Raw genomic sequence first — 16,174 nt, 5'->3', positions numbered from 1 at the left:
TTCTCCACTGTCATGCCCTGTAACATGTGCTTGTAGTATCCTCCCCTCCTCCACAGAAGCAGTTACAGTTTAACTGTTCTGGGATTCTTTAGATTGAAAGGCGTTATCATTCAAATATTTCACAGTTTGTCTGAATCTTAAGTTTGCTCAGCAAAACATCACTCCAGTGTTGAAAACTTGAATACAAATTTTGTTAGCAACTCTGACATCTAGTGCGTGACACTATTCTCAAGAAAATTCCCACAGGGGGAAAAAAAAAAGAGTTTTCCTTGAGTAAAGGCTGCAGGACCAGCCTTCTAACGTTATGGCCCCCAGCCTGCATTTTAGTTTGTACAAGCAAATTAGAGAGCCTGCATAGAGCCCCACTGGAGTGAGACAGCTGAACTCCCATGTGGATCACAATGCAGAATCTTGTTGTTGAATGTTGTGTATGGTCATTGATCACGATTCCCTTTTGCTGAAATTAGGTGATTACCAGTATCTGGGGAATTGGTACAGGAAAAGTGAATTTCTTGGGAAGTTGTTAAAAATCAGGGGAACTTGTTCACCAAATAGGTCTTGGTGGGAGAGAAGGAAGCCAGAAAAAAAAATCTTGATATTTATAGGATAGGATGTAATTTAAAACTTCAAAGCCAAAAATTGTACTTATATTCGATTTGAAAAACAAGTTTTCAGATAAGGGGGCTTTTTTGACCAGAGAAAGTATATAGACTGCAACTGAAAGAGTCCTCTAGTTATTTAAAAATGAAAATTGCATGGATTAACTACCTAAGCAAATACATTCATCAGCAGTTCAAGAATCTGGAAGAGATTATCGTACAGATGATCGAGCATAAAATTCTCATATAAAGCATTTAAACCCAGCACACAAATCTTAAAGGCCATGTCAGCAAAGGATGAAAGGATTATTCTTTATTATATGCCCTGTTTGGGTGTGAGGCATAGTCTGGTTGTGGGGAACAGTGTATACTTGACATTGCTGCTTCTGCATTATTGATAAGGCTGGTCATCAACTAGGATCCAAAAATGGCCCTCTGAGCTGGGGAGACAGGCTAATGGATCAGCAGCAAGACAGCCAGCATGATACAAGCAACGGAAAGTCAAAGTGAAGATTACATCAGAGAGACTTTGCAAACAATCTTAAAAATAAGAACCTCTCCTCCCATCCCAAGAAGGATGCAAAGAGGGATGGGAAAATGAGAGAGAAACTAAGAGAAAAACAGGGAGTTAAAAACAGGAAGAGAATCTATTCCATCTGTACAATGAAAAGGAGAGGCAGTCCAGCTAACAATGCATATCATTTGCCATATTGGATCAGATCAGTGGCCCATCTAGCCTGTCTCCAAGAGTGGTCATTAAGAGCTGCTTCACAGGGAATTGCAAGTGTGCATTTCTTATGGTTATTTCTCGTTTGTATTGCATTAGCAATTTGGATCTCACTGTGCTGGTCACTGTATTCATGTGTAGCAAACACTGTTCTGGGCCCAAAGTGCTTACAATCTTAAGTAAGAAGATGAACAACAGATGGGTATAAAAGACAGACGGTGGAAAGAATATGGGAACAGTGAGATCATTACTAACAGTGTTCTTAACAGAGGCCATTGCACACCAGTTGCCTAACAATTATCAAGTGTTTTGTGGGCATCACAGCAAAGACGAGTTTTAAGGAGAGTTTTGAAGGAAGATTATGTAGTGGCTTTCTGGCTCCTTGCTGGGAGCTCCTCCAATGAATAAGGGCCGCAGAGAGGAAAGCAGAAAGGTGTTTGATGAAAAATTGGACTAACGGGTGATAAAGGCAGCATTATTTACAGAGCTGGGATGGAGTTGATAGCTCTGTACCATATCAGAGGGTGGGTCTAAGCCAGGAAGGACCTTAACAATGAAGATAAATTGTTTGAGAAGGATGAGCCAGGGCAAAGTTGCAAAGGGATGTGTGTGAGAGAGACATGGTCAAGGCAATGAGCCAGGTAAATTGTCTTTGCAACCATTTTTTCAACAGATAGAAGGCATTTGTCATGGTCAGCAGTCCAGAGATGAGATAATGAGGGTCTGAACCAGAGTTTTACCTACATGGGCAAAAAGGAAAGGCCAGATGAGAAAGATGTTGTGTAGAAAGGAGTAGCAAGATTCAGATATGGCCTGGCTGTGTGGGTCTAGAGAGAGGGATGAGTCAAAGGGGACAGCGGAAGCTGTGTTTACAAATGAGATTGCCCAGAAACAGGGCATAGAGGGAGAAGGAGGAGCAGCCCTGTGGGATCCACAGTGCGAGCTGGAGCAGGAATGAGGAGTTATGGGATCTCCTGTTGCCAGGGAAAGTTCATCCCTAACCCCCTGAATTAAAGATTGGTTTATGCCCCTTACAGAACCACAGGAGTTCTTTGTTTTAATCTTTGCTATTGTAGGTTTAGGGAGGGCAGCTTGACCCAGAGAGGGCCACAGAGGTTTGATTCCTCAATACATCAGGAAGCTTTGCTGGGCCATAATAGCTTTGCTGTAGACAAGGACATTTATAATTAAAATCTTAGCACATCCCTGTAAAAAATTCCCATGTGATTATTTTTAATGGAAGGATTTTTGAGCTTTTTCCCCCCCATCTGCTTCTAGAAAATTATTCTCACTAATTCTCATTATTCTCACTAATTATCTGAGAACTTGTTGAAATGTTCTCTTTGTTTCCAGTCTGAAAAAATCCAGGGACTTGCATGGAGTCAGCCTGTCAAGTTCCCCCTCTCATAACTCCAGCATGCGATGATAACAACCTGTGAGGGGCACTGCCCATGTCAATGTATGATTAGTGATTGGCAGCTACTATGGGTCTGTCTGACCTTACCTTTAAATAAGGTGATTTAAAGAGCTTTACACTGCATAAGTGCTATAAATCATCTTAACTTGGTCTGAGCTGGATGTACATCTACCAGCCTCATTATGTCCAGGCTAATGAATTAATTAAATAGACACCCTCTTTTTTTGTTATCTGACTTATTTCAAGTGGATGAAACTGTTTGATACCATTAACTAAAGTGATAATAGCTTCCTCTCGCCCCCACGCCATGAATGCTGGGTTATAGTGACGCTACAGTGTGGTCCAATGGATAGTGTCCCAAGACAGAGTCAGGAGCCCCAATTCTGTTCTCTGTTCTCACTGACTCGATGTGTGGCCTTAGGAAAGATATTGCATCTGTTTCTCCTCTGTAAAACAGGAATAATGCTTTGTAAAGAGCACTGAGACCTAGAGACGAAAAGTGCTAGTGATTCTACCATTAAAGCTGAACCCGTTTCTATTGCAAGCCTGATTAGAAATCCCTCCCTTCTCCTCTTCTTTATTATTATAATATGTTGAATATCTCCTGGTTAGTGTGAGGCAAGTTGGTGGGGGGGGGGGGACATAGCATGGGAAGGGAGTTTTCAAATGACAGGACTTCAGGGAGGAAAATAGCGACCTTTCACTTTTCAAAAAATTCACCTTCATAACTCAGAAACTACATTGTCAATAGAGGTCAAAATAATGCTAATAGTCAGGCCTCATGGAAAACTCATACATTGGGTCACTAGTAGGAACATTGAATAATTTAAAAAATGTTAGCCAAAGTCAAATTCTTTAATGTTGAGAGGACTTATATATTCCATGGCAATTGTAGTATCTCTGTTTAAATCCTGTGACAGTTAAGCTCCACCCTATCTACGCTTACATTAAAAAAAAAATTCTTTGTGTGGAGACACTACAAAATGTAAATCCATTATTAGAGCTTTTTGTCACTGGGATTTTTGCTTTAAAACACATAAGAAAATTGACAGATCATCCATCCATTCTTCCCAGAACTACTCTCTTTTGCCAAGCTTATCCCAAGCTGGACATAGTGTGTGTGTGTGTGTGGGGGGGGGTGAATTTCATCTCCCCAGTGGCGATTCTTCAACACCAAGGGAAAAATGAAGTAATATAGCTCGTGGCTCAAGATACAAAACTACTGTTGTTTCTGTGACTATCCTGGTAAATGTTCTTCCCTGCTGATGACTGAAGACTAGAAATTTTGAATGCACTACCATGTTAAACCTATTAGGGATGAGGTGGCAGCTCACATCACTGGACCCCAGCAAGGAACTCCAACTATGTTTATGGAGATATGGTGGCATGACTGTCAGACTTTATGGCTTTTGCAACAGACCTGGCCTATTTGTATATAAACTTACATAGAATGATCCAAGATTCACTTAGTTTTAGAACATGGTTAAAACAAATATAGTAATTAAAAATTACAAATGTTTGCCTGGAGAATCTGCTCGTGGTATGAGGTGTCAGTTTTGCCTACCCACTTTTAGAGTCTCCACACTTCAGGATACAATGGTGAACATAAAGTATTAAAACGGGCCTCTTCAGATGATGATGGTGGTACATGTAATTTCAGTGATGTTTGAAATATGGCTCTGCTCAAACCAGTTACTTGTAACCCCTTGTAATGTCCCAGCAACAACACTGGACGCTTTATGGAAGTTACAAATTCTTCTAGCACAACTTCCAACTCTCCCGAGCAGTATTTCTGAAACACTGGTCTTACGAAGTCAACACGCAAAATCCATTCAACAAGTTTTGAGTTATGAGTAGTTCTCCCCCTGCCCCCACTTAAAAATAAGGATGAAATTCCCAGATAAAAGACTTGATTAAGAAAGTCAGTGTTGGGAACATATTGCCCATTAAAACAATGCTTATGGAATGTAACAATCCCACACCACCAGCAACCTCTAGACACTAGAAGATGGTTCCAACATCAGCCTTAACTCTGCTCTTGTATCCTTCCCCATCCTTCACCTATACTCTAGACAGTCCTTACCTTAACCCATCTAACATTTATAATATGGGCCACAGATGATTTATAAACACCATATGCATGCTGGCAGATGAAACACTTATCCACCTACTATGTGTGGGCCAGAGACTCAGCCCTCCCACTATGGGTCAGAAACACCCTCACAACTGGCAGCGAACTAGCACTCATACAGAATGATCCTCTCAATCTTAGAGATGATCCCGCTCATAAACATCACCTGGATAGAGTGAGGACGCTTGCACTACTACTTTATGGAGAGAGGATTTTAATCTCCAGCGCTAGCAATCTTGTAGGTTGTGTGCATGCTACATTCACACAAAAGCTGTACGACTTCAAATCAAAATGTTCTCCTTTATTACTGCAGTAGAAAATTCCACAGTCTTTTTTAATCCTAATGAGCCTTTACATTTTTACAGAAACATTTTGAAGATGGCGTGGGGAAAGAAAAAAAACATGTATTTTGCTTGTCAGGGTTCGGTGTGGGCCCACTGCATGTGCTATTTTTGTTTCTTCAGAGAGCTTTACATTTGACACCATATTTGGTAATGAGCTGCAGGATGGAATAATTCTAGCCATACAAATGACAAAGGGTGGGCGTATTGGGGAAGATGAAGTGCACTGCCAGAGTGCTACAGGTATTGTACCAATTAGACTCCCTACAGAAAAATAGGACTAAATAGGAGGAATGGAAGAGAAAATGCTCTCAGGTGGGTATTTTAGAGCTAAGGTCCACAAAAAGTAACACAATTATTGGAAACAGTATTTGCTGTGAAAATATTACATTTAAAGCAGTTTACATACAGATTGTTCATTCAGTTTTTTGTTCTGTTAGTACATGCTGGAGTGCTGGTTTTTGTATTGTGTTGGTTTCAGCCGCTAGGGGCTAGAAGTCTAAAAATATATATCAGCATTACTTTAGGAATGCAATCTAAGATCAGGCAAAGCTGGTGAGGGTAAGTATCAAGTTACTAGTGGAGGAATGACCACACAAATGAGATGAAGCAATGTTGCTCGGGCTGTGACTATGCTAATGTTTATGGTGAGCATGTTCAGTGTGAAGCCAATATTTTCAGCATCTGGAGCAGACTCAGTGCTAATACAATGCTGTGCTGCCTTCTCCTGACAGACCTGACTGCTTACTGAGCATTATACAACTTACCTGATTTCAGATTGCGTCACGTAAGCAAATGTTAGTGCATACAAATGTTAGGCTGAAGTTCACAAATCTCTAGAAAGGGAGTGAGATCTTTCCTCCCCATAACTTCTTGATGCATAACTACACCAATCCTCTCCCTATCTAGTGCTCTTTTCTGAGCAGCTGGTGGCAGTGGCCTGTGACCTCTTTGAGGCATCAAGGGGCAACTGGCTGACTCCCTCCCATGCACAGAGCCTTCCGGTGGTGGCCAGCTGCACCAGTATAATGCAATAGCAATAATGTACACCTAGCCCTTATGGAGCTCAGAAGAGTCTTTCTTGACCCTGATATTGCAGAAAGGGGAGGGTAGTAGCCTGAAGGCTAGGAGGAGCAAAGCAAAGACTCATGATGAGGAGAATTTGCCAGACCTTGGAGATCCCAGGATGGGAGGGAGTCAGTTGTCCTCTCTCCTTAACTACGGTGGTGTCCGTAGGCCACTGTTCCCTCGTACCAGAAAGCAGCACTAGATTAGATAGGGATCCAGAATCTATTAGGGATAAGGAAGAATCTTTAAATATACCCCCGCCGCCCGCCCACCCATTCCCACTTGTTAGTTCTCAATGGAGAAGAGTCTCAACGTTGTTTTTAAGTTGTCAAGATAGCTACAAAATCAGCTGTTTTTGCAGCTATATGCCTTCAAATGGATCTATTTTGTAGAAACAGCAAAGAACAAACATTTGACACTGACAAACACGTAAGCCATCTTCTAACATTAAACACTGATGATCAGTGGTGCAAGTACGGTGGTATGGTCAGTACATCGTACCAGTAAGACATTTATAGCTGGTATGAGGTACCAAAAAGACGGAGGAGGAGCCACATCCCCGCCCTGCTCCTTGCCCTTCCACAGAGCTGCATTTCCTCCATCTGTACAGCAGCCCCACTGGAAAACAGGGCTGGGGGCAGTATAGCAGCCACGCTGCAGGAGCTGCCAGTGCTCTGCTCCTTTCCCCACTGGGAACCGCAGCGGAGAAAGAAGCAGAATGCCAGCAGCTCCTCCGGCGTGGCTGCTGTACTGCCTCCAGCCCCACCCACAGCCCTTCCATGCAGCCGCGTCTCCTGAATCCTCCTGCTTGGGGTCTGTACAGCAGAAGTCTCCAGCGCAGCAGGAGGAGGACAGAGCTTCCCCCTCCCCCTCCGGTAACGTGAGATGGATGTGGATCATGGGGAGGGAATGGGGAGAGCGCGGGGCCCAGGGCTGGGAGGAGTTATGTGGGGGGTCACACCCCTCCCCTTTGTGTCCCTCCCATGAGTGCAGTGCCCCGGCAAGAAATGATTTCTACTTGCACCACTGCTTATGATCTTCCTAAATGTACAGCTTTTACATAGTCATGTGCTCCAGTGATCTGATGGCTTTGCACCTTTTATTTTCCAGCATTATTTAAATGCTAACATTGCTGCTAAACTTGCTTTTCCTAAGTGTTTGAGTGACAACCCTATTAACAACCAGATAAGCCATCTCCTTGCCTGAGTAGCTGTTAGATGACTTTGAAAGCTTTTACAACATAAAGCAAACGGAAAGTAAATGGAGAGAAATGCAATTTGCTCAAAAAAGTATTAGTTATTTGATCTAACCTTTCAAAAATTGGCACTTTCGATAGCACAGGTGTATATGATTAGATTATGAAGCATGTTAACTTGGACATAGACTATTGAGGGGAGATATGACTAAAATAAATCTCAGAAGACTTAGCTGTTCAGTCTAGATAAGAGTATAGGAGTTTATTTCAGTCTATCCCTCTTTCTTGGTTCAAGAAAACAGATTGGAAAACATGCAAGAATGTGGCTTGTGTATGCATGTGAGAGCATGTGAGCTGGATTACCAGTTTTCCTAGTTTGAGTTGAGTGTGAAATAAAACAAGAGAAGTTCTTCCACAATATTTTGATACTTTTGCTCCCTCTCCTGATTGGAAACAGTAAGAGAAGCAAAGTAAAGACTCCTAGGTGCTATCAATCAGTCAATCAGCAAGCAAGCAAGCATAGTTTTAAAGAGAGAGAAAAGTTCAGTCTCCACATCCATTCGGTCCCTGACCTCGCTATTGAAACTGCCAACAAGAGTGACAATTAAAATGTTGGTTTAGAGGAAGAGGATGCTGGTCCCAGCAGCGGCTCCAGGCACCAGCGCTCCAAGCGCGTGCCTGGGGCGGCAAGCCGCGGGGGGCGCCCTGCCAGTCCCTGCGTCAGGCTGCCTTCGGTGGCTTGCCTGCGGGAGGTCTGCCGGTCCCGTGGATTTGGCAGCAATTCAGCGGCAGGTATGCCGAATCCGCGTGACTGGGGACCTCCCGCAGGCAAGCTGCTGAAGGCAGCCTGACTGCTGTGCTTGGGGCGGCAAAAAAGCTAGAGCCGCCCCTGGCTGGTCCTCTGGAATGAGACCTTTAATATATCTCAGAACAGGCCCATTGACCAACCATCAAACAATAATGGCTACCAACTTGAGATGAATTAGAACAGACAGCCTAGAGGTGAACAATAGCCTTTGTTACACCAAGACTAGACTATTGCAATGTGATTGATATGGAGCTACACACAGAGATGGCTCAGAAAGTGAAGCGAGTGCAGAATGCAGCTAATAACTTATTGAGTGGAGCATCATATCAAGATCATAGACCACCAGTACTTCATAGACTGTACTAGCTGGTTGTTAGTTTCCAGGTGGAATCCAAAGTGTCAGTTTTAACCATTTGTGGTTTAGAACCACGCAGCCTAAGAGACTGCTTCCTTCCTTGTGTGGCAATGAATCAGCTGGGCCAGGTGAGGAGCTCTGGGATAGTTTCTCTTTGTCCCTCAGTGTCCCTTTGTGACGGGTGCAATATTTGCTGCGACCAGGCATCAGTTTCCGCACAATACTCTTTGGCCTGCTCCAGCCACACAGGTGAGCTTGGCTTTCCAGCCAAGCCTACTTTAAAGCACTCAACCCCTTTTGGGGTAACAGAGTCACTTAGTTCAAAGCCAAACAAACATACAAAACAAAACATACAAAACAGTCCAGCGAGGCCCAGCCTTCAGCCCTCACAGGCAGGCTCCTAGCTATAACAGCTTGCTTTCCCACTTAGAGACTGGATCCTTGGCTCTTCTCTAATCAGTTATCCAGGCCAGGCCAGGCCTACCCTCTTTGCAAAGGCTCTAGCAAGCCATAGTCCTCCTACAATCCCTGGTCTGGGCCATAGGTGCTAGAACTAGGGGTGCTCCCGCACCCCCTGGCTTGAAATGGTTTCCATTATATAAAGGGTTTACGGTTTGGTTCAATGGCTCTCAGTCAGCATCCCCACTATACAAATTGTTCCAGCACCCGTGGTCTGAGCCAAGCTCCTTGCCCCACAGAGGAACAGCCTATCTGCTCTCCTTTTCCAACAGCCCTCAATTTCTGGGCTTTCTTCATTTAAATCTAACACTCAGAACAGGTATAGTAGAGTGAGGTTAACTGACCTCAAGGCTGCTCTTCAACCATTTCCTATCTGGTGTGGGGTTTAACCCCTCACAGGCTCAAGATACAATCACCTTGATTTAAATGATGGGTGGCTGCTGGCAAGACTTTTTCCTATATGGGTTCTTCATCTCTGCAATTTGCTCTAGTTCTTGGCCCACTAGAGCCCAACTCTGTTTCAAGATCATAAAATGCCTAGAAGAATGAATAAGCCCTTATTTGAAAGTGAAAAACAAATAAACATACATAACCCTATATCAAATTTCCTATCCATCCCTCTTGCAGCCAACATCATGGTATCTGGGAATTTGTGTCCAGAGCCAAAGACACTATGGAGTCTATTTTTTTTCTATTTTACAATGTGTAAGTAAATTTATGCTTCCGTTTAAGAATGAGGAAGACTCTTTCACAGCATTGAATCTCACACTGTTTATCAATGTAATGGAATCATGTGTCTCTTTCCCAAGTCCTACGATGAGTTAAAGCCTACCACAAATGAAAGCTGATTGGCTGGACAAACCACACAGTACAAGATTTTTGACTTAAATTAGGTGTATCATGCTGCAGGCAATACAAATGATATAATGAATGGAACGCACCTTCATTGAAAGGGGAATGGAGCAGATAACTTAGAAGGTCGTTTCCCATCTCTGCTTCATATGATCTCTCTGAAATCACAGGAAATATTTTTATCATCTTTGTTAATGGTCTGGAAGTTGGAGCAAAAAGCACATTAATTCAATTTGTGGACGGCATTAAACTGGAAGTTGTTGCAAATATCAGTGAGGACAGAGAAATTCTGCAAAGTTACCTACAGCAGTTAGAAATATGGGTAGGAAATGACTCAATGTAATTCATGCTGGAAAAATGCAAATTAATGTAGTACACCTGGGTAAAAATAACCCAACTCACTGAGGGAGAAATCTGGAAAGCAGTAATCGTAAAAGAGACTAGGGTTGACAGTGAGGAGCAAAAAAGGCCGATGTGATTTAGGCCTGTAAATGCACCATCTGCACAGAGTGGAGGGGTGATAGTTCCTTTGTGTACAATTCCTTTGAGACTGTACCAGGACTACTGCATTCATTATGGAGCATACCACTACCAGAAGGGCATAGACAAACCAGAGGAGCTCCGAGATGAACAATGTTTTCAGTTCACAATGTTAACGTGAAGGAAACAAGATTAGATTTTTCTGCGCTATCATTTGCTAAAATTCCATCCTTGTTGTATAGTAGAATTTAACATATTACACAATATCATGATAATTATATGTAACACCTACAGACCCTGGTCATCGGCAGGTGGGATCAAACCTAGCACCTGTGGAGCTTAGTGCATGAAACCCCTACTGCATGAGCTAAAAGCCATATGCCTGTTAAGCCGATTTATTAATCTCTCTCTCTCTAAGTGGTCTCAGTGCCACTAGATGGGACAGAACACTTCACCAGGAGGTATGTGGGTTACATATACAAGAATGAATAGGGTAATATTGTGCCTTATTAAATCTTCTAGTTAATAGGAGAGATTGCTGCATAGAAAATGAAAAATTCCAACTGAATGGGCCTGTGACAGTTAGTTCTCATTTAAATATACATTTTACTATTGTTAGTTACTAAGATCATGATCCTGCCAGGAGCTCTGTATGGGCAGAGCCTTGTACCCCACACTGAGACCCATTATAGTATCAGGCCTAATTAATTAATGTCCTGTATTTATTAGTGTAATATATCAAATTGTTTTTCCACATACCTTTAATGACACCCCCCCCACCATCCAATGACATCTAATCTGAAACTGAAAAACAAATAAACATACATAACTCTATATCAAATTTCCTATCCATCCCTCTTGCAGCCAACATCATGGTATCTGGGCATTTGTGTCCAGAGCCAAAGACACTATGGAGTCTATTTTTTTTCTGTTTTACAATGTGTAAGTAAATTTATGCTTCCTTTTAAGAATGAGGAAGACTCTTTCACAGCATTGAATCTCACACTGTTTATCATCGTCATTTGTTTGGTACACCTTAAAAATGTGAGATTGGATCCTGAAGAGCTGTAATTTTGACTAATAATAATGATAATGATCATTCAGCCAGCTAATTTGCTCCTTCCCTCTCATTTCTTTTGGTTTTTCATTTTCCTTCCATTACATAGCTAACCAAGTATTGATATGGACAATAGGACTGGGCAGGAGGCTGCCTCATTAGTACTGGCCCGATAGCTTTACTTGAAGTCAGTAAGAAAAAGCCAGGATTGCAGGCTGTGTCAGCCACTGTCCAACCATCAATACTTTTACATGGAGGCAATGAGAATTCATCTCTGGTGGATCTCCGTGAACTAGAGTTATGCCAGAAATGAATTTGACCCATTGTGCAACTTCTGCCGTTCCCTTATCTTACATCCTTACTAGAAAGGAGATAGATTATCAGCCGGAGTTAAAGTGGCACCCATGTGCTAGTACATCTTCTAGCTAGCTCCAATGAACTTGGGCGAGACAGTTTGTGTGTGTTGGCAGAATGCGGGTTACGGACAACACCTGAGTTAGAGTTTGAGTTAACTCTGCAGTGAAGAGTTAGTCTCTACCAGCTTCCTGCCTGTACTGCTGAGGTGAGATTCAGGTATCCCCATAAATTACAAATGGTAGAAAGTCTGAAATCGGGGGAGCATAAATAAGGGAAATATTTGTATTTCAGGTAAAGGATTTGGAGAACACTGAAGAATTAAAGTCCTAATGATCCAAATTAATTATGAGGCTATCTAACTAGTCTGTCTGACCCTTGATTTCACATCAACATCTTAAAATGTAGTTTGAAAGCTCTGTGCTGCTTTAGTCTTATAGAGATCACATATGCAACAATGTCATGTTATGGTATCCCTGGAAAGGGGCAGGACGCTCAAGTCAATGCAAAAGTCTGTATAGATTTCAGAATCAAGAGGTCATGGGTTTCTTGGTTCCTCCCCACCCCCAATTGCTCCGTCCACCCAATAATAATACCTGCCTTCCCCGATATACATAAATGGAATCATGAACCTCAAAGTTTCTCCACATTGTTTTAGAAATAGGCAGCTGGAGTCTTCTAATCTTTTTCAGTACAATAAACACAGATCTGATTACATACTCTTGCAATGAGAAAAAGGAATGAAACAAAATCAGGTATTTCATCTGGCATATTGTACAGCGTCTGTCTCTAAAACCTTTGAAAACCCTCTTCACCGAACATTTGACGTGTGTTTGTAATCCTGATTCAGTAGGTTAGCAATGCCTCATTGTGTTGTTTCCCATCTATTCAGTCTACAGCTAACTACCCTCATTATATAGGGTGATCCCAGAGCAGATGGGATGTACATCCAGGACCTCTCCACAATGTCATCAAATCTCCAGGTAAGGTTCAAGATCACACCATAGCAATACAATCAAGCAGAAAAGAGAAAGCATTCGTGAAATACAACATGGTGAAGACATAAAAACATGCTGAAATGCTCCAGTATAGCTTTGTACTTATCACAAAGTTTTATTTGAAGTCAAGGTTGAATTTGCTCCTCTGCAATGTTCCTCCTTCTAGAATTTTATTCAGGAAAATAGATGTTTAGTGCTTTTGTATTTTAAAAGTCCTTTACTCACATAATGAGTCCTTCTGGGCACAATTCCCAGAACAGTTAAACACAGCTACCATCAGGTTTTACATTAAAGAGAAAGTGGGGAGATCATTTAACTATTACTGTCAAACATGACATTTACCCATATTGTTGATTTTACACTCTCTACAGTCTGACAACAGCAAAATTAATATTTGTGGTAGCCTGCTCTGAGCAATTGACATACTACTTGGAGCTCAGGAAGTTAGGTTGTTTGCTGAGAAATTATATGTGTAGTAGTTGTACAAATACAGAAACAATGGGTTAGACACTCAGTTGATGTAAATCAGTGGAGCTACATTGAAGTCAATGTTGATTTCCACTAGCTAAACATCTGGCTGTATCGGTCCAACTGCCACCTGAGATGCATGTGTGTGGAATTCCCATTTAAGTCTTATGGGATGACTGGGCCAAATCTGGTTTGTTTGCCACAATTTTAATTAGTTTAACACAATAATACATAGGATAAACAATGATTTTATTGAGAATGGCTTGCAACCTCCCTTTATTAAGTAAGGCAATGATAATGCTATCATTAATTGCATGGCTGCAATCACAGGTGCCCATAGACCATCAGGGTTGGAAGGGACCTCAGGAGGTCATCTAGTCCAGCCCCCTGCTCAAAGCAGGACCAATCCCCAGACAGATTTTTGCCCCAAACAGCCTCCTTAAGGACTGAACTCACAACCCTGGGTTTAGCAGGCCAATGCTCAAACCACTGAGCTATCCCTTGCCATAAGCAATCAAGATGCATGTGGGTCAGAACCACAAGTGGTGGACCTCTGGGTATGTACAAAACCAGATTATAGCCTTATTACATACAACCTGTGACTCACAGGCCATTGGGAGACTATGGTTGCTATAATCAAGAATCCTGGATAAACCAACAGAGCCTATCTATATCTTCTCTGCAAAGAACCTGATTTCACCAATGATCAAAACTTGCAAAAAAGGATGACCTATTACAAAGGTTTGCAAAAAAATCTACTGTGACATTACAAGTGAGTGGGATGTATATGAAGCTTGAGAGATTATCTTATTTTTACTAAGGGCAGGTCTATATTAAGGGCGGGGGTCGAACTAGGGTACGCAAGTTCAGCTACGTGAATAGCGTAGCTGAACTCAAAGTACCCTAGTTCGAACTACTTACCTGTCCAGATGCCGTGGGATCGAAGTCCGCGGCTCCAAGGTCGACTCCGCCACCGCCGTTTGCAGTGGTGGAGTACCGGAGTCGACCGGAGTGCGCGGGGAGTTTGAACTATCGCGTCCAGATTAGACGCGATAGTTCGAACTCCGAGAAGTCGAACTCACCGCGTCGACCCGGCAGGTAAGTGTAGACTAGCCCTAAGTCTGAGTCTTAATGCCAGAAACATTTAATATTTTATGTTACTATTATGGGCCAAAATAAATGTTACATATTTTATCAACACTGACATTTATAGGCACCAAAATCCTAATGGTTTAAAAGAGTGCAGACATGAAGAACAAGTGGATAAATTAATACAGAGTTATTAATATTGCACTATTAAAAATATTGACCAACAACTTCAGGCTTTAGTTGAAAGAATTTCTGACATTTTTAACCTTTAAATGAAAAGTGTGTTTATACATGTGTGTGTACATGCATACAGGGGGGAGAAAGAAATCTGTACTGATGACAGGAACATAGGAATTGTCAGAACAGATCAGACCGAAAGTCCATGTTGTCCAGTATATTGTCTCCAAGGCCTGGTCTACACTACGCGTTTAAACCGGTTTTAGGAGCGTTAAACCGATTTAACGCCACACCTGTCCACACTAAGAGGCACTTTATATCGATATAAAGGGCTCTTTAAACCAGTTTCTGTATTCCTCCCTAACGAGAGGAGTAGCGCTAATATCAGTATTACCATATCGGATTAGGGTTAGTGTGGCCGCAAATCGACGGTATTGGCCTCCGGGCGGTATCCCACAGTGCACCCCTGAACGCTCTGGACAGCAATCTGAACTCGGATGCAGTGGCCAGGTAGACAGGAAAAGCCCCGCAAACTTTTGAATATCATTTCCTGTTTGCCCAGCATGGAGCTCCGATCAGCACGGGTGGCAATTCAGTCCGAAATCAAAATCCAAAAAGAGCTCCAGCATGGACCGTACGGATGTGATCGCTGTATGGGCAGGCAAATCTGTTCTGTCAGAGCTCCATTACAGAAGACGAAATTCCAAAGCATTTTTAAAAAATCTCCAGACAGAGGCCACAGCAGGGACTCAGCACACTGCTGCGTGACAAACATAATGGAAAGCCAAAGAATCAAATGGACGCTCATGGAGGGAGGGAGGCGGGACTGAGGACTTAAGCTATCCCACAGTTCCTGCAGTCTCTGAAAAGCATTTGCATTCTTGGCTGAGCTCCCAATGCCTGTAGTCTCAAACACATTGTCCGTGGTGGTTCAGGGCATAGCTCGTCAATTTACCCCCCTCACCTACGCCCAGAAGTAAAAGGGAAAAAAATCCTCTCTTGACTCTTTTAAATGTCACCCTATGTTTACTGAATGCTGCTGATAGACGCGATGCTGCAGCAGTCAACTGCAGCATCCTCGCCCCCCCTCCTTGGTGGCTGATGGTACAATATGGCTGATATCCATTGTCATCATCAGCCTTGTGGCAGATGGTGCAGTGTAGTAGGACTGGTATCTGTCCTCATCATCAGCCCGTGAGTGCTCCTGGCTGGCCTCCGGTGAGGTCGGCCGGGGGCGCCTGGGTAAAAAACTCCTGATCATTCCCAGTAGATGGTACAGAACGGCTGGTAACCATCTTCATCATAGCAACAGGGGGCTGAGCTCCATCAGCCCCCGCCCTTCATGTGTAAAGAAAATATTCTGTTCTGCCTGGACTATCATAGCAGCGGGATGCTGGGCTCCTCTCCCCCACACTGCTTAATGTCCTGTCTGGACTATCATAGCAGCTGGAGGCTGCCTTCCCCTCATTTTATCTCAGTAACAAGTCACTGTTTCTTATTCCTGAATTCTTTATTACTCCATCACACAAATGGGGGGACACTGCAACGGTAGCCCAGGAAGGCTGGGGGAGGAGGGAATCAAAAGGTGGGGTTGTTGCA

At 42.8% G+C, this 16,174-nt stretch overlaps 1 protein-coding gene across 4 annotated transcripts in view; it reads right to left on the bottom strand.

The window, feature by feature from the left end:
- Positions 1-16,174, bottom strand: part of PHACTR1 (phosphatase and actin regulator 1) — a 426,275-nt gene that overhangs the window by 286,045 nt on the left and 124,056 nt on the right. For all 4 annotated transcript variants that reach the window (XR_005594204.1, XM_039525218.1, XM_039525220.1 and 1 more), the window contains exon 4: positions 10,042-10,110. Coding sequence is in view for 3 of the 4 variants with exons in the window: in XM_039525218.1 (XP_039381152.1) it covers positions 10,042-10,110 (69 nt within the window). In the remaining variant the exon portion in view is untranslated. The remainder of the gene's footprint in view (positions 1-10,041; positions 10,111-16,174) is intronic.

The sequence above is a fragment of the Mauremys reevesii genome, linkage group 2, assembly GCF_016161935.1.
Source record: "Mauremys reevesii isolate NIE-2019 linkage group 2, ASM1616193v1, whole genome shotgun sequence".
In the NCBI taxonomy this organism is placed as follows: Eukaryota; Metazoa; Chordata; order Testudines; family Geoemydidae; genus Mauremys; species Mauremys reevesii.
Note: the sequence above shows the minus strand (reverse complement) of the source record. Positions and strands in the feature narration are given on the sequence as shown.